This window comes from Artemia franciscana, unplaced genomic scaffold (assembly GCF_032884065.1).
Source record: "Artemia franciscana unplaced genomic scaffold, ASM3288406v1 PGA_scaffold_131, whole genome shotgun sequence".
In the NCBI taxonomy this organism is placed as follows: domain Eukaryota; kingdom Metazoa; phylum Arthropoda; class Branchiopoda; order Anostraca; family Artemiidae; genus Artemia; species Artemia franciscana.
This window is the reverse complement of record NW_027062626.1, coordinates 376,522-400,934: the sequence shown is the minus strand read 5'-3', so window position 1 is coordinate 400,934 and position 24,413 is coordinate 376,522. Positions and strand designations below refer to the sequence as shown.

Below are 24,413 nucleotides of genomic sequence, written 5' to 3'. Positions count from 1 at the left end.
CCATCCGGTTGTCCTCCTCGAGATAATAACATTGTCACTCAAATTTTGGATTTTTTGTCTGGTATATCAGAACTATTACTATTTTGCGGAATAATCTTTCCAGCTAGAAAAAACAATATATTTATATTGAACGACATTTGCAATAAATGTTAATGCCTAAGATATGTAAAAGCTATATGTGACGCGAATTGTTGTAATTTAAATTACTTGATTATCGTATCGTAATTTTCATACAGAAAAAAAAAAAAATAAAAAAAAGCTACTTATCTCCCGACGAAAAGTCTAGTTGCAGCAGTAAAATATGCTCGGGTATCTATCTCTATCCCCACAGTAAATATATGATGGGTCCAAACAACAAAGCCGTGACATTGTCAAAAAAAAAATATGTTCCTCAAAAATGAAGTTATGAAGAGAGTTGATTAATTTCGTCTCTTGGGAATAAATTTATTGGCTTATCTTTGAAAGAGCAGCCACATTTACCTGATCTGACCCTTCTTTGTTAGACAGTTGTGAATAACTCTTTGATCAAAACCTTTCTGCTGTTCAGAAGAAACCCCTCTTAGTAGACAGTGCGTTTGACACTTCACCGATTATGGATGCCCGTCAAATACTGGGGATCTAAAAAGAGACTTACCACCCCTTTAAAGGATCCAGAGTAGAATTAGTAGAGCAAGCCCTGGCTAAGTGAATGACGAGCTGCTATCTACAAACGTGAGATCTTCCCTGGTGTCAATCATATCTTCTTCATGCACTAAAAAGAGACTTACCACCCCTTTAAAGGATCCAGAGTAGAATCAGTAGAGCAAGCCCTGGCTAAGTGAATGACGAGCTGCTATCTACAAAGGTAATATCTTCCCTTGTGTCAATCATATCTTCTTCAAGCACATGGACTCGTATCCTTCTTAGGAGCTTTCTTTCTTTGCGCTTTCTCTTGTCTTGTTGATAAGATTAAAACGTAAAGTCAAATCTTGCTCTGTTTGCCTGAAGGAGGAAACACTTAAGCGAGGGTAGTTATAACACAACCTCATCTGGCCCTGCATCAGGGTTGCCACCACAGTCAGTTCTCAAAGTTTTACAATAGCCCAAATTTGTGCACTGCACAGCGATTTTCGACGCTACTTTAAAAAAAAGTGACTGTGATAATGTTAAAATAGCAATTTTGTGCTACATGTGGCAACCCTGCCCTGCATATCCTTCTTTTATTGGCTACTGGAAGATATCTTTCCATCAAGTCAATCGATTGAAATCTTGATCGATGCAGAATACTCAATAAATAATCTGGGCGAAGGCTACTGGCACATTGGATCTTCTTGATTTTTATCAAATAGCAATTGAATATTTTAGTAGTAGCAATGCGTCAAAGTATACATTTTTAACTGTCTTTTTACTTGTAGATATTAACAAATGTGAAAACTCTCCCTGCTCCTCTAAAGAAGATAATTCCAGGGAATGTATTAATCAAATAGGATCCCACACATGTCCTTGCAGTCCAGGATATCATTTGAAGAATGGGACTTTAGAAATATAGGTTTCAGAAATGATTTTGTCCTAGTGTTTGGTTCTTGCTATCTTAAATTAATTGCCAGTTTTTCTGAAGGAATATTTAAGGGCAAAATTAATGAGGCTTAGAGACGAGATATAAAAACTCGTCTTATTTAGCAAAGTGGTTCGAATCCACTTATTTGAAATAGTGTAAAATAAATATCCTATTGCAGGCTTTAGAAGAAGAAAAACAACCTAAGTCAGAAATTATAGAAATCTAATATCTGTGATTCGTTCAAGGGAGTAGGACAGAGCATACACAGATTTCATTTATAAATAAAATGTAACTCAAGAAATTTATAAGTACCACTAAGCTACTAACCAACTTAGAAACACATCCAGTAGCTCTAAAATAGTGGATTTGGTTGCTCAGCTGACAGATTTAATGTTTATGCAATCTTCTCAGCTTAAAATTTCCCATCATCAGTGAAGATTAGCGATTGAAGAGAACAATTAACAAAACGAAGAAAAACTGGACGCTTTGTTGCTCTATGTTTTTTATTTTGTCATGCTTGGTCCCAAAAATAATGTAAGATATTGATTAGAAATTTAATCTTTCCCTGGCCATTTGTCAATATGAGACTCTAAATGACCCGAAAAAACTAAACAGACTAATTTATAAGGAATTTAACTTTTAATTCGCTGTTGTTGTTGTTTTTTTGTTTTGTTTTTTTAAGAGGACCTAATTTGCTGATATTGTATGCCTAAGCTGTCGAATGAGCCTAGCAAATGAGTGTTATTTGCTACTAAGAAAAACTACAAAGTTGATTCGTTTGCTAGCTATGTATTTTTTGAGACATCCAAATTTTGAGAAAAATATACTATGAAAAAAAATGTTTCGTCACTTGTGTGATATCTCTGTGGTGTAATAGGCTTTTTTTTTTCTCTCGTAGCTGTTTTGACCGACAAATGCGAAAGTAGAGCTTGCTCTGAAAATGGCGATTTAAGTGCTCGTTGCATTAATGAAACTGAAGGATACAAATGTTTATGTTCTAATGGATTCCACTCTTCAAATGGCTCCTGTTACGGTAAATTTTTTGGAAATATATTATGATAGGATGGCTATTGGACACTTAACCCAGACGTATATTTCGCAGAAACAAAAAGTGGAGGGAAAATATTTCTGCAGGTGATAAAGAGTTAAAGAAATTTGTGTTAAAGCAGTTTCATACTATTTTGACAAACGTTCGTAAGAAAGTAAAAAAAAATCGAGTCTAGCCTGTTCCATACAGAGAAATAGATAAAAGAAAGCACACATTTCAAAAATTCAGAATTGTTTTCTGGAGGGGAATAAAAAATACTTCCTGTCCAGAATGGAAAAAGATATCACTTGATTTAAACTGTCCACCCTATAATCAAAACAAAATTTGTTTTTTCTTCAGCATCAAATAAAAAAGTTGCAAAAAAGCCAAAGATCCTATTATGAATGCCAACGATAAATATTTACTAAAAAATATGAAGAGTAAAAAAAAAAAAAATATCGATCAAAACTTAAAAGTATAAATCAGATGAAAATGAAAGAAAACAACATATCTTCCAAATAAACCATTTGAATAACTGCTTACTTGCATGAGACTTAGATTGTGACATTATCCTTCTGGATAATGTCACAAGATCCTTCTGGATATTGAAAAAGAATTTAATGCTGCATATATATTGTTATGGTCATTGGTGTGATATTGATGTGATGTGCTATTTAACACACTTTTTGTTTCCACAGTTGTTTTATCAAAACGGCGCCTACTCTGAAGTTAACGGTTAAAATGCTCGTTGTATTATAGAACTGATGACTATAATACTCACGCATAAACAAATTATCCGTACGTTCGAAATTTGAGGTCAATTAAGGGGTTAAATTTTTATTCTTAAAGTGCACAAGATCCTGGAGGGTGCTTTTACTTAATATTACGGCCATCTACCAAAGTATAATTTTATTTGAAAACCTTTTATTGAAAACATCACTACAATGTCTAGTATCATGGAATAAGACAAAATTAGAAAAAATAAATTGTGAAGTCAGATTCACTATCCTTGGAAGGTAACTAAACAACTTCTTAACCTTTTTCACAGTTGAAACAGTAAAACGTTTATATATTTAAAAAACTAACGCAATAGGCTAGATGAGAAGAGTTGCTCCTTCGTCTCCAATTTTGATTATTTTTTTTTACCTTCTGCTTCAAAAGACCTTGTCTATTTAAACGCTTAGATCTAAAGTGATTAAGACACGGAAGTAGCCAGAGGGGCAGGAAAGTAGGGGGTGTATGTTGAATGGAAATAATGTTTTAATAGTTTCAAAAAACAGGAAAAAATTCTTCAAACCCAAAAAGGAGACAAACGCCATGTTTTTGGACAGCCCCTCTTTCTTTCACGAGGGAAAACCTATCTGTTTGGCATTCCACCAATTCCGTGCATAAAAAATGAAATTAAAAAATGTATTTTACTTGTGGTCATTCTTCTCCACCAGAGTTAGTATTATCTCGAAAGCCATTTGCGGAACCCGCAAGTTGCTTTCTATGTTTTTATTTCAGATGTTTATATTACAATTGTACTTGGCAACTTGAAAGACTCCTAAATACCAATGTTGGAAGAAATCAAACAACATTTTGGCTGTAATAATTGAAAGTACGACACATGTCTTTTTGGTCAAAATTGAGTTATGCATTTGTCACGGGTAAACTCAGCACGATCGAATGTTCCGGTCAGAGTTTTCGTGTCTTGTACCATTACGAAAATAAAAAAAGAGGTATAGGCCAGTTTTGACCGAAGAGAATTATCTTATGGAGCTATAATGGAATTTTTCTTCTTTGCTGTCAAGGACCAAGGAGACATACGTAAAAATGGAATAATTTTGAATTCGCTCAGAGTACTTTTGACAAAAGAGGATTATCATATCTGTAGGAAAAAGGAGACACACGCCATAAAATGGAATGATTTGGAATTCCCTTGGAATGTTTAAAATTTAATTTATACCACTGAAAAGAGCACAAAAAATATGTCTAGTATATGTTCTCTTTATCTCCATCAGTCTCATCCTTCAGAGCGACCACAGCCGAGTAACTTTTTTCTATTTTTCAACTCTTCTGAAAAGTTATAAAAATGGCGCACGTAACACTTTTAATTGATATCACAGCCGTAATGTTTCAATGAAACATAGTAAAACCATCTATAAAATTGGAAAAAATTGCTTTGCCAAAGAACCGAAAAAGAGGGAAGCACTCCGTCTATATTGATGTTTCATATTGTCATTCCATTATCTAAGGTACTGAACATAAGAGTTATATTCTTACAAACTACATGTAAAACAGTGTGATAAGCCAACCTAGCCATTCTGAAATCATCAGAAAGTTTCAATGCGATGCTTTAAATTGAAGCAACACCATTAGATCATTATTTGTTTAATTACGTCATTTGGCAATGCTGTTAAAGTTGACCCTCCTCCTCCCTGTCCCTAGAGACCGCTAAGTTTCTACATTGTGGGAAGAGGAAGATATAATTGGGGATGGGGGGTTTAAAATTCAGACTGTGAAATTATGCTTATACCTTTAAATTATTTACTCTAATAATTATCTATTTTGTTTCTTTTTAGAAATGACCCGTTCTGTGGAGTTGAACATTGGAGACATATGTCAATACAAAGGGGAGGATTTCTGCAAAAGTTATGGAGATGGCAATGCTAGTTGTATACCTTTAGGTCTCAAGTATAAATGTCGTTGCTCAGAAGGCTATTCTTTTACCAATGGAGTTTGTATTCGTAAGTAATCTTTTTTATAAGATAGTATATCGAAAACGGAATTTTCTCATGAAAAACCTCCAGATTTGAATTTACTGCGACTTTTAAGCAGTTAAAGAGTTAAATTAAATAAGTTCACTTTTTAGATTTCGTTCTTTACCTTTTTAAGCTTAGTTTCAAGAAATTCAGACGCATGTTCACAAAAGTGTTTAAAGAATAAAGATTACTGGTAAGACATGGCATAAAATATTAGGCCGTTGAGCACTAAATATTGTTTCGCCAGTAACGCATGAAATAAGTATGTGGCTGTGAGGTGCGATACCGCTGTAAATAAAGCCGAATTAGGGATTTTCCAGAACTGTGGTTCAAACGAGCCAGTTGAAAAGTTTCTCGAGGAGCGATGGCCCTCTAAGTTAAAGTAGACCAAAAACTGGTGTTGCTATACAATCTGTTCGTCTCAGGGATACTTCTGTCTAGTAAAAGTAAAAATGAGTGCTTTTATGGTTTCAATATTAGTATCAATGCACATACGCATAGCCAAACATTGAGAGTCTCAAAATTTTCTCTGTAGACGGATGGGACATTCGTCAAAAAAATCCACATTTTTTGAATTGGGCTTGAAACCTCTACAGTAGTTTGTCTGATACGCTGAATCTGATGGTGTGATTCTCATTAAGATTCAATGACTTTTACGCGTTTCTTCCCCCCCCCCCCTTTTCAAAAATCAGGTAAATTTTCTCAGGCTCCTTACCTTTGATGGGTACACTTCGTTACTACTAACTGTTTGGTAATGAATTTTTAAAATAAAGACCAACAATGAATCATCTATCTAAACTTGTTTTTTGCATTTTGTTTGTAGATTCAATCTATATTTGTATGTAGATCCGATTTGATCGGGAGTGTTTGTTGATGTAGATTTGGTGTACTTCAAAGAAATGTCGTTTTACTAAATTGGGCTTTAAAACAGCTTTTTTTTTTTCTGTTGCCCTTGAGTAGTTTCATAGAGTATCTTGCAAGGGTTTTTGGACAACACTTGTCACCCCAGATTTTAAAGTAGTGAAACTATAAAAGCTGACTTTAATTCTTACTGTATTTAGCTGCAGTAGGGGTAAGGAAGAGGCTTTGAAGAGGATTGGAAGGAGGAAAGGAGTTGTCACTCTATAGACTTCTGGCTGATAGTGTAGTTTGCTACTATCGTTGTTAGTAGGATGTGAAGGTTTCATCCTTTTATTAACGCTTTGATATTTTTCAGCATCTTCTAACGAATCTCCACAATCACCTAGCAATATCCCAACTCCTTCGGCTCTCTCTTTGGATGTAGAATATTATGCAGAAACGGATTCTGTAACTGAAGCGGCTCAATCAACTACTATTTCACAACCAGCTCAGTGCTCAATAGCTCCTTGTTCAATGGGTGGTGACTTGTCAGCTCTTTGTATAGAAAACCACCTTGGAAAAATTTGCTATTGTTCAGAAGGTTTTCAGTATGATGGCATCACTTGCGCTGGTAAGTATATTTTTCAGGTATGATATACTACTGCCAACGAGAAAAATGATCCTTAATGGAAATAATCTGGCATAAAACAAGGAAAAGGAGAAACATCCAAGAGCCATAACGATCCATAATCACCCATAAACACCCAAGAGTCATTATAACGATATGATCCAAGAGCCATAGCGATCCATAATCACCCATAAACACCCAAGAGCCATAAATAACCAAGAGCCATAACGATAAGACCCAAGAGCCATAACGATCCATAATCACCCATAAACACCCAAGAGCCATAAATACCCAAGAGCCATAATGATATGACCCAAGAGCCATAATCCAAGAGCTATATAATACCCAAGAGCCATAACGATATGACCCAAGAGCCATAACGATCCGTAATAACCCATAAAAAGTCAAGAGCCGTAAATACCCAAGAGCCAGAACTATATGACCCAAAAGCCATAACGATCCATATTCACCCATAAACACCCAAGAACCATAACGATCAATTTGGATGTTATGTGTAAATTTTAAGTAGTAGCATAATTATCGTGATATTCTTTAGTTTTAAGTAATGGGGCAGCAAATCTTTGTTAAGAAACCCAGGTGTGAATTCAATTCCTCTTTCCTGTTTTCCCTTGAACATAATCATAAGGTTTTTAGGATTCGCATTCTCTTTTGATGCGATCGGCAATATCAGCATTAATTTTACTTACTTCTCTTTTGAGTGGCGCCAAAATTACACATTCCTTCATTCCATTGTAATTTGGATTGCTTTACGAATGCTTCCTGTTCGATTAATGTTGCTGGTTGTCGCATATCTTCTAATCGCAGAATGAATGCATATATCAGCGAGAGGAATTCATAATGAAATTTGCTCAGATTGAATAATATGCTAAAAACAGTTAGCAAAGAAAAACTAATTGGATTAGCTAAGAAAGCAATGATGATGATGATGATTTTATTAAGTGACTAAACCTTTACAAGTATTTCACTGCTTAATGTCTACAAACTAACACTACAAAGGAAGAAAAAAAAACAATAGAATAAATGAAACTACTAAATGCTACAATCAAAGGAAACAATCAGGTATAAATATCAAATATTAACATCAGACCAGTCTAAAATTACAGAGATATTGTAAAATGCAGAGCAAATACTCGGGATGGTTCCCCTTAATAGGCTAAAAATTGGTCTAAACCATTATGATCAAGAAGTTTAAAACTTGATGAAATATTCCGAGCAGAATGGAAAGACGATAAGGGAGATAACAATTTTGTAAAAAATTGTGTAAAAAATACTAAGCTTAGAGTTAAACTATACATGATATTGAATTTGTAACTTTTAGATTAATTTTAATTTATATACTTCAAGTCGAAGCATATAGGGGTGCATTTTTTTTTTCTGTGAGACGATTGATTCTAATTAATATGTTTTCTTTCACTTCAAGACCTGTTATATTACTTTTTTCACCCATAAATACCCAAGAGCCATAACGATATGACCCAAAAGCCATAACGATGTGACCCAAGAGCCATTACAATCCATAATCACCCATAAACACCCAAGAGCCATAAATACCCAAGAGCCATAATGATCCATAATCACCTATAAGCACCCAAAACACCCCATAAATACCCATAAACAGTAGAATGAAAAGACGACTAAGGGAGATAATAATTTTGTAAGAAATTATGTAAAATTACTAAGCTTAGAGTTAAACTATCCACGAAATTGAATTTGTAACTTTTAGATTAATTTTTATTTATATACTTCAAGTCGAAGCATATAGGGGTGCAATTTTTTTTTCCTAGGAGATAATTAATTTTAATTAATGTTTTTTTTGCTTCAAAACCTGTTATAATTCTTTTTTCTCTCTTTCTCTTTGGTCTTAAAGTCTCCAGCAATTTGATTATACATCATGAATCAATCTACCTAAAGCGAAGAACAAAACATAAAAAAACTTTTATTTTCGTAAATGATGGCTCGTTGTCGGAGGAAAAGCTTAAGTATTTAACTGGCAATAGAAGAGACATTAAATTTACTATTTTTTAAACTTTCGTATGTCTTTAAAAAAAATTAAATTAAAATTAAATTAAAATAAAAAAAATTAAAACTCTGTAAAAAAAACTAAAAAAATGTATTAAAGTCTTTAGCTTTCGCATTCCTGCGAAATTCTATTGAAATAGAATTGATGTTCTATTTAATGTCTCATTTATGTTTTGGAATTACTTTTTTTTTACCACATAAACAATATTTAATGCCTTGCATATTTTTGCAGCACAACTATTAAATTATTTGATTTTAGATAATAACGAGTGCACCTTATCCAATCCTTGTGCTGCTGGTGGAGATAATACGGCAGTTTGTGTCAACACAGTAGGAAGCTATCGATGTCAGTGTTCAGCGGGGTTCTTCTTAGAAGATGGGTATTGTAAGCCTAAAGATCTTTGCTATATGAACCCATGTGCAGCGGAAGGAGATGCTTCTGCACAATGCTTCACCGTTGGTGACTCGAGGATCTGCACATGCTCGGAAGGTTTTAACTTTGTAAACGGCACTTGCTCAGGTAATCAAAACTGGTTTTAAGCTTCGGATTGAGAATTTTTTTTTTTCTTTAATTGGGGATTTATTAATGCCTTTGATGCTCTCTTTTAGAAAATTTGCTGAAAGAGATGGTAGCTAGAACAAAAAAGAAATCAATGACGGAAAATAGATAATATAAATCATGATATTAATACATTATGATAATGACAGTTTAAATTAAATTAAAGTAAATGTCTACATAAAAAATTATAATATAAAATAATCAAATGCTTCTTGTTCCCAAAGAGCAGTAAACGGTGTTACAGGAGAATATTTTGGCTTACTTCGATTTTTGCCTTATGTCGTAGATTTTGTTAAGTATGACGGTGTTGAGGACTTAACGTCTAGGATTTCTGCAGATGTGGATTTAAGACTGATTTATCAATGCAACATAATATAACTACGCATATTCATGCCTGGTGCTGAAAGAAGGGTCCATTTCTCTCCTTGAGCTCGAATCTACGATGAATGAGCTAAAATAAAATCTTATATTCTGTGTAAAAAAAGAATATTTGAAGGTGATTCACCATTTAATCGTTTATTAAAAGCAAACAATAGGTAAAACAGTAGGAATTTCTAAGACAGATAAACTTGCTCAAGACGGATGAATATTTCGGCTGTATATCTAGGAGCCGTTCTCAATCAATTTTTTTATGTAAATAAAACAAAAGACATACAATAAAATATGAGCTTTGAAATTATAATAAAATTTATGTTAAGTTTTAAATTATATTAAGTATTAGTTATCTTAATAAAAAAAAATTAAGAAGAAATGACTGGGACTATTTTAAACGTTTTAATATTTTCGATTATAGTTTTAGAGATTGCATTTTATTGCTAGTCCTGTTTTATTTATACAAACAATTTGGCTCTTTTATATGGAGCCGAAATATTCATTTGAGTTATGAGCAAGTTTCACTGTCTTAGAAATTCACTGTTTTACCTATTGTTTGTTTTTATGATGGAACAGCTGTGTGATCTTTGTTGTTATTTTGTCGTTTCTTCGAACTATGTGTGGCTTTTGAGTTGAAATCTGCTTTATTGCAGGCAAACAGACAGGCTTGCAACTTACTCTTTGTTCTTTTCTTAGTTAGTGATATTAGCTAGTTGATCCACAGTTTGAAAGCAAACTTAACCAGGACAGATAAATTTATCTTAACGCTGATCAAGATCAGCTGATCAAAGAATATGACACTAGTTTTATCAAACAAAAATTCTCTTTAAGATCCAAAATTTTGAAAATTGTGGGAAATTAGCAACATCGTGACTAACATCCAGTTTGATCTTAGTCCTACCTCACTGCCAAATTTTTAGCACAGATACACTTTAGCACAGAATTAATCAGGACCGTTTCATGTTGTAATCATTATGATCATTGACGTCATTTACGTCTCATGAAGCGCCAAAGATAAGTAATCGGTTTATCAGATAATTCATTTGGAATGCTTCAACACTTAATGTCCCAATTTAGCCTGTTCTTCTTTTCCAAAATTAACACAATCATTATTGCCAGAAAATGGGGTTCGCTTGCCATTGGTAGGTAGAAGACCAATACAATAGCGACTAGCAAAATGGTAGTCTACTGACAAATGGCTAATTAGAGTTTGTTATATTTTTAAATAACAGTCCATGATAATCCAAAACGCTATCCGGTTTTGCACAAGTGACTTTTTCCTTTTTTGCTCTTACAAAATATCCCTGGGATACAAAAAAACCCTTTCCGTGAATGTTTGTAATGAATATCCCTTAAGAGGGGACAAAAAAAATCATGACACCCCAGTTTGGAATGGAACGAGATTATAAAAATAACCTAAAATATTTTATAATTTTGAGAAAAATTATCGAAGATCAGGCTTTGAACAGGATTTGTTGGAGAAAGAGTTGCCTGGGACTTTTACTTCAAAATGCTTCAAAATATTCGTACGCACTTAAAGCTTCAAAAAGTTTTTAGCATAAAAGCAGTAAAGTTTGATTACCGCGAAAGATAGGCCTTGGTGACATGAGTCCCCAACAGTCTATTGATTTTGAATCCTAAATGGTAACCAGCAAAGATTTAGACAAACTTATAAGACCCGAATCTTTGTAAAATACTTAAAACTAACACTTACTACCTTTTAGGATAAAACTTTGTTTCATTTCATAGCATCTGTTTTCTTTCAACAGATCATCCGATTCTTTCAGAATGTCAAAATTTACTGAACATGAAATCATTAAATCAACTCTTGTTTTATTTTCCTAGCCAAGAATCCATGCAGTAAGCCCGTCACTCCTTGTCAACTGGGTGGAGATACAGCAGCCTCTTGTATTGGAGCGGGAACTGATTACACATGCCGTTGTTCACGTGGTTTTACATTTCAACATGGCTCTTGCATTGGTAAATACTTATTCTTGACTTGATCAAATAAATAAATATTTACACATATATTGTTATCTATTCATGATATTGCAGAAATCTCTGCATTAAATTACAACCTCACTTAATGTCAGGCTTTTTAGGCAATTGTTCATTTAGATTTCAGTACCTTCCCTTCAAATACTTTCCTTCAAAATTAAAATCTTAGTTTGTCGATCGTCAATCTCCAAGAAAATTAGATAACAGCCATCCCTAGTTCGCCCTATTTTCTTTAAGTGTAAGCCCCTTTTTAGTGGCCCCCTAGTCTAAGATCCCCGGTACACATATCCTACTGTGATTTAGCAGTTATAGACAAATCAACAGATCAGTTTACTAAATCAAAATCAAACAGTTCGTGGTAACGGAATTTTATATCAGTAGATATATTAAAAGAATTGGCTTGTTATACTGGTTCCAAATATATAATATTTGTTAAGTTTAGTATTACTCATTAAAAGCTACAAGCATGAGAAAGTTTGCCTAATTTTCAAATAAGGGGGAAAAAGCCCCCTTAAAGCCAAGGGATCTTAATGAAAATCACATCACCAGATTCAACGTATCCGAGAATTCTATTGCAGAAGTTTCATGCCCCCATCTGCAAAAATGTGGAATTTTGTACTTCTTGCCAGAAGAAACATCACGGATACGTCCTTATTTGTTGGCTTTTTTTTGTTTTTTCCCCAGGGGTGACAGCATCGAACAAATAATCCTAAAATCTCAAGAAAGGGCTCATTTGAACCAAATTGAAAGTTCTAGTGCCCTTCTCAAGTGACCAAAAAGATTGGAGGGCGAATAGCCACCCTCCCATTACCCTTTTTCCCTCAAAGTCGCCCGATCAAAACTTTGAGATAGCCATTTTGTTCAGCATAGTTGAAAAGCCCAATAATTAGCCTATGCCTTTGGAGGTAATAAACCCCCCCCCAGCCCATGGGGAAGGTCTTTAAGTTATGAAAATTTGACTCTCATTTACGTATAGTATTTGTTATTCGGAAGTATGCATACATTTTTTCGAGTAGGTGGTGGAGATTTTCGGCTGGGGGATTTCCCATTGGGAAAATTTTTCATGGGGGGGGGGAGTTTCCGGAGGTTAAACTTTCCAGGGATAATTTTACACTGTTGGAATTTACCAGGATTCCTATGTGAATTTCTTTTTATTAGTCTTACTTTCTCTTTTCTGACTCAATTTTACATATTGAGATGTTAAGGGGCATTGTTCGGGAGAAATTTTGCCGGGTTGGAGCTGTCTAGAGCATCTTTCCATAGGGAGGGATTTTTCATGGGAGAAATTTGCCATGGGGGATTTTTCATGGAATAAATTCTCCATAGGGAGCAACTTTCTACTAGGGGGCGGGGTATTTGTGAGATAACTTTTCCACGGAGGAGGGGATTTTCTGACATGATTTTAAAAACAATCTTTTCAAATGAAAGTCTTTCAAATGAAAGTCTTTTCAAATGAAAGTGCGCTAAGAAAGATTTTTCACCCAGGAAATATTTCCTGCCTGCAAGAAATATTTCGGGGGGAATTTTCAAACTTAAAACTTAAATTCTTTCGCATGTTGACCAATGGTCTGCATTGCGCTGGCACCGATCTCCTTATTCAATACCCTTTGTGGGGAGTGCAATGCGTGATTGGGGCAAATGCCTCCCCTTTTCCCCCCAGATTTCCTGGTATTATTTAAAAACGGCCAGGAATTAAATTTTCTAAAACGAGTTTTTTCAACTTAAAGAAAGGAGCAAATCAAAACTTAAAAAGAGCAGAAATAATTACGTATATGAGGGGGACGTCCCCTCCGCAATACCTCGCTCTTGACGCTGATGTTTGACATTTTGTACCAATTTCTTAGGAACGATTACTGAAACACAGGGGCCGTTTAACTAGAATAATAAGCTTTTTTAAATGTTCTGAAAAAAATAGCGTAAAGAGTGAGGTATTGCGGAGGGGGGATTCCCCCTCTTATATGTAATAATTGTTGTTCGTTTTAAGTTTTGATGTTGCTCCTTACCTTCAGCTGTAAAAACTTGTTTTTTATTCAATTACTTGCAAAGTTCAACCCTAAACTTTTGAAAGAAATGAAGAAACGATAAAAATGGAATTTTTAGATATTACAGTAGGGGAGAGTCGGGTAAGACGGACCCCATTTTGGTTTTTCGTCTGCAGAAGAGGTTGGAAACAAGCAACGACTGACGAAAGGTGTCTAACTTGTCCCCAAAACATTGAGTTACGTAAAGAAACCTTCCTCACACATAAATCAGCCGTATTTCCGGGCCCAGATAAAAAAAACTGAAGTTGGTCAAAAGGTCCATCTTGCCCACCCCATAGGATAAGACGGACCAGCCCTTTGGGCAAGACGGACCCAGTTGCTCAAAAAGATTGATTGTCTCTAAACAATTTTATTTCGAATACTTAAAATACTGGTAGTAAGTAAAAAAGTAAAAAGTTAGCAAATAACTATATTTAAACACTGTACGAGGCCAAATCTACGTGAAAAACGAACTGAGCCGACTGTCTCGTCGTTCCACCCGAAGGGGTCGGTTTTGGCAGCTTCATGATGACCTCTTCTTTTCGCACGAAGCTCATCTCTTCAGTTGCCGTGAATTTGCTCGATGGAGGTAATCGCTTCCAAAACTGAACTTGGAAATCATCAGATTCACAATCACACACAACTCCAACATAATTCCTGAAGCTCTTCTTGGTCGGCACTTTCACAACCAAGAAATCCCCACTTTTTGGTTTGGTTCCATCAAGAAACTCCTCCTCCTCTGACCCATCCAAATGCAAGCTGTCATCACTTTCATCATCCAGCGCGATATTTTCATCGAAGCTGTCTTCCCCGTTCCCAGGCTGTTTGGAGAGGTTTCTCTTTTCAGGCCGTTTTCTTTGAGCTTTCTTTTCTGATTTTTTTTCTTTTCAACTCAAATTCTTCTTCCAGTCTTTTTTTTCAGGTGTGTTCGTCAGAATTTTGGACTTTGTTCTTTTCCTAGACGTTTTTCCGTCTCTTGCATAGAAACTCGCCTTAGGGTGAGGACGAACCGACTCTGGAGTCACTGGCATAGTCGCAGAAATCACTGAGCTACTGGTAGTTGGCAGCGCGTCGTTATTCAAGCTCTCGTCGCCAGGGCTGGTTGATGGAACTGCAGACTGGCCTGTCATAGGAGACGTCTCTGGTGCTGGTCGGTCTGTCACAAAGGCGCTGAGAAAGTAGTGATCTTGGAAAACGTTCCTATTGAAAGGGTATATTCCTGTTTTTTGGAACCCGCTTAGTACGTTTTCCATGAAGAAAGCTCTTGGAAAAGCGATTCCAACGAATATTCCGATTTCATAAATGGTAATCCTTCTATTTGGGTTCGAAATCATCCAAGAGTTAGCTGCTTCATTGTAGTATCGCTTGAATGGCCCATAAACAGCAACATCAAGAGGCTGCAGCTTGTGACTGCAATGTGGCGGAAGCGTTAAGACGTCAATGCCATTTTCTCTGCAAAGATTAACCAAGCTCAATGAGACGTGCGAATCATGGTTATCCATAATCAGCAGAAGTCGATTTGTGGGCGAGCAACTGGTTTGGGAGATCAGATGGCGTATCATATCCGGGAAGATTTCGGCTGTTATCCATCCAGACGGCTGGCATTTTCCTGTGCTTCTAGGGGGCGTGCCAATGAGAAAACTTTGAAGCCAGTTCACTCGTGGAAAGACAAAGAAAGGGGCTATCGACTGGCCAGCTGCGTTGATACACCCTACGACTGTTACCAGCGTCCCTCGCTCAGCCGAAGTAATGCGTCCAACTTGCTTTGATCCCTTTTCTGCAACCACCTTTGGTGTCTTGTGAACGGTGGTTACTCCAGTCTCGTCAAGATTATATATTCTATTCGGCGGATACTTGTGCTTTATAAGCAGCTCTTCTAAATTATTGAAGAATTTGCTGACATTCGTCCTGTTGAAGCTGGTGGCTCTGGCAAGGCTTGTTGCTTCGGAGGACCTTAGGGAAAGCCCAACACGACTCATAAAGCTATTCATCCAGTCTTTTCCTGCACACTTATTTTCAGTCCAGTTCTTTGGCATATTCTTCCCTTTGGCCTGAGCATATTCATATGGAAGCTGACCTGCTTCCTTTTTCGTAAGTCCATGATGCATGTGCTGTGCCGTGATTATATAGTCCTTCAGAAGAATCTCTTCGTTTGCTGAGAACACACTTTTAAAGTTGAAGGTAGTTGCCAACTCCACTGATTGGGGATCTTCTGCTGCGTCGAGTTTTGCAACTGCTCTTCGCACTGTTCTTCGTGGCAAACCAACCTCTTTCGAAACTTTGCGAAGCGGCGAGCCAGATTTAACTCGCATAGCAGCTGCTCTCAGTAAGTCCTGGTCGTGGAGACCGCGGGTGGTTTTCCTAGTATACTTTCCCATTCTGTAAAAGAGAGACAGCTTAATATATTTCTAATTGACATGCGGGAACAATAAATGCAGCACAATATTCACAAAATACGTAAAAAATAATAACTTCGAAAAAGATCCTAGATGATAGGGGGCAAGACGGACCGGTCCGTCTTACCCGCTGTCTCTGTGGTCCATCTTACCCTAAACCTGCTTTTTCGGAATAGTTAAAAATTATAACATAAGATGGCGCTGCAATGAAAAAAATTAATGTCTCACACACTCTCCTAGACCTCCATATTTGTAAAAAAAATTACCACAGTATAAAACAGAACATTAGAAACACCAGAAAAGAAAAAAATTTACCTCAAAAGCCGGTTTCGAGGATGTGAAAACGAATAAAAATATTTTTCTCGAAGACAAGATTGGCTTCAACTCTCAGACTTCGCTCCGAAACTTGCCGCTAGATGGCCGTTGTTTCTAGCTCTACAAGTGATAAAAAGGTGACGCTCAAGTCGAGCAATGACAAAAGGTCCGTCTTGCCCCCCGGTCCGTCTTACCCGACTCTCCCCTACTTAAAATTTAAGAAATTTATTAAAACCCGAGGTTGAAAATTTTTGGAAGAAAATACCCTTAATTTCACACAGTCCATTCCCTGCTATATTAGATTTGACCAACTGCTATTTAAACTACAAGGTTGAAAGAATTTTTATTTTTAAAAATTAAATTTGACAAAAATCGAACTTGTTGAAATTGATTCTGAAGTGTTCAATTGAAATTGAAGTGTAAAGAACCTTCTTACTTCGATTAGGAATTTTTTTTTTAAATATGCAGTGCAAATACATTTAAAGGAATGATTATTCTTCAAGCATCGATATACAAAATTTAAACCTTAACACTAAGAGCAAGAAGTCTAGGGGTGTATCCCCCGAATTGTTATATTAACCTGAACATGACGTTACAAACAAATAGAATAAAACTAATTATTGATTTTCTAAGTAAAAGGTAAGAGATACATGAAAACCAAAATCTAATTGAAATCATTCTATATATGAGGGTGGCTACCACCCTCTACCCTCCTATGTGACTTTTTTTATGTATGCTCCAAGAACGAATGCTCTTGTACAAGAGCAATGCAATAAAAGTTAAAACAATATATTTTATCTCACTGCTTTCAGATTGGAGGTTCTATCTTCAATTCTTTTTTACGGTTACGTTGGAAATTATTTTTAATTCTCATATACATTGAATTGATTCACATTGAATGAATTAATTCACATAGACAGTTTTATTTTCATCCAAAATATATAAATTAAACAAACAATTTACCATTAACGGCCACTCTTAAGACAAAAGTACATAAAATTGGCCTTGATTTTTTTTTTATTGTTTATTAAAACTGAAAGTAGGCAATTGAATTTCAGCTTTTTTAGTTTTTTTTTGCGTCCAGAGCTTATGTCTCAAAAGCCGCTTTTCTAGTTTTAAGTAAGTATAATACTAGACTTCAGCAATGTCACGGCTACTAGAAATGATACTGGAAAGTACTGGAATACTCGGCTACTGGAATACTGGAAATTCACCAATGTCTTGGCAACTGGAAATTATGGCCAAGACGTGTAAAAGTGTGGGGTTACTTCATGATAAATTTTCATGCTAGAATAAGCTTATCAAAGGCATTCTACACTGGCTTATTTCCTCATCTGATAGCATATGCACTACAAACAGGGGCGTAATTTGCTATGGGGAAGGGGATGCAACTGCCTTCTCCAGACCCCAGTCCCCCCTGCTGAAATTTAGATTCTTCAAAAATCTCGTAAAAACTAAGATACGCCTGCATAATTCAAGTATCCAGAGAAATGAAAAGTTTTTCTTTAGTATATCTTTGCCTTTATGGTACTATATGGCTCATTTTTTTATTTTTCACTGTCATATCCACTTGATTTGGGAAAATTGGCACCAACTTTGCCCTCTCCCAGAAATTCGACAAAATTAAGCCACTGACTGCAAGGGCACAAAGTCATGGAGGAGAGTGGCCTATAGTCTTATTTCTAAAAAAAAAATGATAGTTAAAAATAAGAAAATTAGTATATGTGTCAAAATTTTCAAATATTCATCTAGTGGGTTTTTGTCAGCATTTTGAATTTTCAGAAGCGTTTTCACTCTCTTATTTCAAATATTTTGCATTAAGACAACTTTGTCACAGATCTGTGGCTTTCATCTGGGAATAAAAATGTACCATTTCATTACACAGTCATGAATTTTCATTTGGTTTCTTAATTTTCATTAGTTGCTTAAAAAAAGTATTAAACTAAAATGTTTCTTCTTCAAATTTATTGTAAGTTTGTCATTATAATCCATTTAAAACCCGAAAGATAAACAACTTTGGGAAGACACATAGACCAGCCTCCTTCCTTGTTGCCGCCAATCTCTCCTGTAACGTGTTTTCTAATGATTTAAAAATAATTATTTTCAACGGTCTTTGCCCCAACCTATTGTTAGAGATATTGAAAGTTCTTAAGCCTCAGTTGCTTTGATGTTCTCATTGAAGTAACTCGAATAGCTTCTTTTCCCTACGTGGATCAGTAGCAACAATTGTATTTATTATTATTGGTGGTGGTTTTATTTGTTTTTAGTTTAGTGTGTTTTTCTTTTTATCTTGTGCTGAGGACGCCTAGTTTGGATACAGGTGAAATATCTGCGTTGTTTTAGTCTTTCCTCTCTAGTGGCCGTTTGAGGTTTTTTTTTGGAGTATTATCTCTCTGTTGTTTATAGAGATATTGTTTAGGAGCCTATCACAGCTATCAAACTATATCGTTTCTTTTCCAGATGAATTTGAATGCAGTGACCCTATGAATCCCTGCACAATTCATGGTGATAGAAATGCCACCTGTTTGAACACGCTCGGAAAGTTCGTGTGTCTCTGCTCACAAGGATTCAAAAGTGAAAGAAATAGCTGTTTTGGTAAGTATTGAACATGCTTATTTCAACATGCCTTTTCTTGATTTATGTTTATTAGTAAATTTATTAGTTTATTTAAATTTATAGTTATAATATTTATTAGTTTATTAGTAAAATGATTGGTTTTTATCCTCGACCATTAAAACTGGCTGAAGCTCAATGTTTTTTAATGCAGTCATGCGTTAAGTTGTAGATCATGCACAGATTGAGCTATTTCAAAAGCTGCTTAAGTCATCTGGTAACACGGGATTTTTTTTTCTTAAAAGGCGTGAACAAAACCTACTAGGATTTATTTATTTATATTTTTTTTTTGTTATAAATCTTTCTTGGAATTTTGCAATACTTTTAAATTTTAATTGGTCTTCCAAATTGCTTGCCACAATATTGTAACTCGAATTCAGGTATTCTTTTCAAACAGTTCTTGGTATAAGAATGGTAAGTAAGGAGCGACGCGGCTCAATAATATTAATCAAAAGTTTACGAAAACGGAATTCTGATATTAATAGATGCATCAGAAGGATTGACTTATCATCCTGCTTCCAAATCTATAAGATTCATTTAGTTTAATCTTACCCATCAAAAGCTACGAGCCAGAGAAAACTTGCAAGATTTTAAAAAAGAGGAAACACCCCTTAAAAGTCAAATAATCTTAATGAAAATCACCCCATGAGATTCAGCATATTAGAGAATCCTATTTTAAAGGTTTCAAGCTCTCATCTGCAAAAATGTGGATTTTTTTATTTTTAAACGGATGCGTGTTTATTTGTTTGTTTTTTTGCTCTTTGTTTTCCTAGGGGTGACCGTATCAATCCAGTCGTCCTAAGATATCGAGAGTGGGCTTGTTCGAAAGGAAGGTTAAAGTTCTAGTTCCCTTTTTAAGTGACCAAAAAGATTAGAAGACATCTAGCCCCTTCCCCCCTTCCAAAGTCGTCTGATCAAAATTTTGAGATATCTATTTTGTTTAGAATAGTTAAAATGTCCAATATCTATGCCTTTGGGGATCACTCGACCTCCTACAGCCCCTAGAGAAAGTTCTTTGTAATTTTGTAAATTTGCCCATTGCTAACATAGGCAATAGTACTTGTTATTGGGAAGTATGCATACTTGTTTCGGTTGGGGTGGGGAGGATGAATTTCCACATGGTGAATTTCAGTGCGAAGGGAAGTTTTCGTGGAAGGGGGTGAGTTTTTCAGAGAAAATTTTACACTGGGGGAATTCGCCACAGTTCCCACACAAGATTCTTTTTATTTGTCATACTTTCACTTGCTGACTCAATTTTTCATTTGGAAATGTTAATCGTACTTGCCGGGGTAAAAATTCACTGGTATTGGATTTTCCAGAGGATCTTTCCATGGAGGGGGAGCTAGATTTCCCGAAATTTTTTTTTAGCCAAAACTGAAAGTTTTTTTTTTGAAAAAAAACTTTAAAAAAGTAAAACTTTGGAAAAAACTAAGTTTTTTGAACTGATATTAAGGAGCATCATTAACACTTAAAACGAACAGAAAGTATTACTTGTATGAGGAGGGTAGCTCTTTTCTTAATACCTCTCTATTTACGCTAAAGTTTGACTTTTTTCCCAATTCTTTAAGAACGATTCCTGAAACACTGGGGTCTTTTAACTACAACAATAAGAAGCTTTTTTAAAGTATATAAACACTGTACTGTTAAGAGTGAGGTATTAAGAAGAGGGCAACCTCCTCATATATGTAATAATTTCTGTTCGTTTTAAGTTTTAATGTTGCTCTTTACTTTCAGTTGAAAAGTCCTGTTTTTTCATTTGATGTCTTATAAAAGTTTGCTTTATGAGCGTTTGTTATTCTTGGCCTTATCTGCTTGGAAAACCAAACCATTCATTTATCTCTGCCAGTCTGGTGATGAAGTAAATGAGAACAAAATGAAACTTAAATGTTAAAGGATGACAAATTGATACGGTTGTAGTAACCCTCGCTATTAAACAGATCCCTCGCTGTTTCAGCGAGTTAGTTACGAGATCCTTGGTAAGATAAGAGTACCATTTCACCTCCTTCAGGTAAATTCAAGTTTTAATGAGCCAGAGATCCGTCTTCAATTAAATATATATTGCAGAGATTATTCATGCTTTGAAATGTGCAGAGTTCATGGCAGTGGCTCTTAAGAGCATTAGAGTAAAAACCACAAAATTCGGTTGGTCTTCGAACCCTCTACTTCAAAAAGCGTGTTCTGACTCGAAGATTTGGCTGAGAATCTGGAACGAGTGTGGCAGGCTGAGATCCGGCGCTTATTTTTTTCACGGATGCGTGTTTACTTGTTTGTTTTTTGCTCTTTGTTTTCCCAGGGTTGAAGTTGAATTTGATAAAGATATTGAAAGTATTTTACAGACAAAGACGGAAACGGCCAGGATTCTTGTGTCGTCTGGTATGACTAAAGATATAGTAAGAAAACTAACTGAAGAAAAAACCATCGTTTGGATACGATGGGCTTTGTGTGCGACGTTTGGGATTGAGAAATCGCAAAAAAGGCGTATCCCCCCCTTAGATTTAAGAAATATACTTTTCCCATCTCAATTGTTATGAATTGGTGCCACTGACCATACTTTTCCTTTAGAACATCTATATCATCTGTGTTAATAATTCTAGTCTCTTGTTTGTTGACAAATTTTTTTGTGCTTATATATAAAAAAAAAAAAAAATCTAGAAAATACACTGATAAAATCATTAAGAATTTAGGGGTCGACATGAAAGTATTTGTCTTACGCAAATAGTGAAAGTGCTTAAAAACGAATTTGAAGCTAAACCCGATGTACTTTTTTTTTTTCTTGCGGATTCCACATAATGATTTATGAGAAGTTTATTTTGACATTATGAACTTATGTATCTTCACCTCATGGGAGAATGGTAGTGTCAATTTACAAAAATTTACATTGGGGGGAGGGGGTAAATTACTTTTTCAAAATATAGGGTTTGATTTCTTGTTTTTCTATGTTTTCAATGTAAACACCAAAAAAGACATTTTTCGATGAAAATACCCCAAAATGTATTTTTCAAAATATAGGCGAAGACAAAAATATCTAGGGGCCCATGCCCAAATTGGTAAAAAACACGAATTTTTTATAATGGAAAAAAAACTTACAAATGAATCTTTTGATAGTAACAGAGGCCAAGTAAAAAAAAAAAAACATTCGAAAATCACCCAAAAAAAGCAAAAAACCTGTGTCACCAAAGAGGTTAAGAAGTTATAGCTTTCCTTTGAAGGTATAGTTGTCTTTTGGAATGAATGGATTGTTAATGTTAAATTTTTACAGATGAAATGCCTTATCAAATTGACGCCACCTATGGAGGATATTAATCTCAACAAGCCGTTCAATTAGAAAGTTTTATGTTGTCATGGAAAATTTCACTTTGTTAATATTTAACTAGTTTTTGACTTGACTTCTATTGTTGAGTACCAATTCTAATTTCCTTCAATAGTATTGAATACTTAGGACTTTCGTCATTTTTGTCATTTTTAATGCTTGAAAACAAGCTTTCTTTTTCTTGTAGATTTTAAACATTTCACGGGGTTACGCTTCAACATTTTTAAGCTAATTCCAATTGCTTCTTGAAGATAAGGAGACGAATAAAAGCTATGCTAGTATCTTTTTCTCTATGACAAATAAATATTAGATTTTTTTTTGTTCAAATGGCACGTTGGCATATTTTATATATACCCAATGAAACTACTTTTACATACATGGAAATGCTCAAATTTCTTGGGCCTTAAAGGGCATAATTGCGTTTTCACCAAAACTCAATGAATGGTAAATTGTAGTAGCTCAAATAAATAAACTAAACTATATAAACTGTGTATAATAAACTAATAAAATAAATAGAATAAAGAGCAATAACCTAAAGTAACCTAAAATAATCTCAAAAGAAGGGTAAAGTTTTTATTTTACAGAACGGAAAGAAATAGGCATTATTACAGATTTTGAGACAGTTGAAGAAAGTCCCACAATTCCTGCAGCTGTTGGCCTATGCGGTTCAGGGCATTATTGGTGTCTGTGCCCATTGCTACTTAAAATTTCGTGCTAGCTGCGATATTTTGGAGAGCATTTACATGATCCGTTATGTTCATCCCTAACTTAAATAGCTAAATAAAATAAATAGAAAACTTGTAGATACTAAGGTCATTTTGTTTCTTTTTAGACATAAACGAATGCCTAGAGTTACCATGTACGGCTCATGGAGACAAAAATGCGTTGTGTATCAATGCATATGGCTCCTATACATGCGCTTGTTCTCCTGGATTTGTCCTTATGAATGGAAACTGCTTAGGTAAGTGAAAAGTTTGTAAACATTCTCCTAAAAAAAATTGAATTTAAAAAAAAGAAAAAATATTATAACATACTAGCAGGGCTGTATTCAGAAGGGTTACATGGTTTGATCCTTTCCTCTGAAATTTTTGTCCAAGCCGTAAAAAAGTGACAAAAAAGTTGTTGAAACTAGTTTTATGCGTTTTTAAAAGTTTTTTTTGTAACCTCTCCCACTCCGAGCAAAAAGGGATACCTCCTGGGTTGCCAGGGATGTTTACAGTAAGTGTAAATTTTTTAAAGCAATAACCAGTATCTTTATGCCAAAGAATGTGCATAAAACTTCTATTTGATACTGTCTATTATTGTATTAGCGCAAGAAAGATGAAAAGTAGGGGTGGAGATGGCCTTGATGAGGACACAAGACATTTTAGCAGTTCAAGTAATTTTCAGCTGCAGTTTTTTCTTACTTATTTCTGGTTTAAATTCTGAAAAAGCTGTTCGCATAAGCTTCTTTAAAACCTTATTTTGATTTTCTGTAAAATGGGAAAATGGTAGATGCGCCCTTTTTAGTTGTGCCCTTTGACTGAAGTAAGACAATATCACAACTCTATGGTTGTGAAAATTCGCTTCACTTGAAAGAGCTGAGTCCTGTTTGTTTTTTTGTACAGTCTTTAGGAGCTAGATACGTTTTTTTTCTATTCTTCAAAATGGGGGAAGGAGTTATCTCCCTCCCAAGTTGAGAGAGAGGTAATAATTCATTGAAAAAGGAATTCTACAGATTATTTTTAGAACCCGTGACTTTCATTGAGAGCTTAAGAGCTCTATATTCATGTGCCATTTTTGATTAGGATGACAACCTAGCTTCTCTGTACCTAATGACTTAAATTGACTTAAATGACTTTAATGACTTAAATGATGGTAAATGGTAAATGATTTTAATGGTAAATGACTTAAATTATTAGCTAGTAACCTAATTACTAGCTCTGTTAGTCAGATCCGATTTAAGTCCCTACACTGTCTTGTCTGTAATACTCTGCCTGAGTCAACTAGAGAGTTTCATTCGTTTGGTAACTT

At 35.1% G+C, this 24,413-nt stretch overlaps 1 protein-coding gene across 2 annotated transcripts in view; it reads left to right on the top strand.

The window, feature by feature from the left end:
- Positions 1-24,413, top strand: part of LOC136041301 (fibropellin-1-like) — a 60,328-nt gene that overhangs the window by 20,535 nt on the left and 15,380 nt on the right. For both annotated transcript variants that reach the window (XM_065725920.1, XM_065725919.1), the window contains exons 7-13: positions 2,436-2,570; positions 5,129-5,293; positions 6,525-6,779; positions 9,076-9,336; positions 11,593-11,727; positions 18,938-19,072; positions 23,233-23,361. In XM_065725920.1, the coding sequence (XP_065581992.1) occupies positions 2,436-2,570; positions 5,129-5,293; positions 6,525-6,779; positions 9,076-9,336; positions 11,593-11,727; positions 18,938-19,072; positions 23,233-23,361 (1,215 nt within the window). The remainder of the gene's footprint in view (positions 1-2,435; positions 2,571-5,128; positions 5,294-6,524; positions 6,780-9,075; positions 9,337-11,592; positions 11,728-18,937; positions 19,073-23,232; positions 23,362-24,413) is intronic.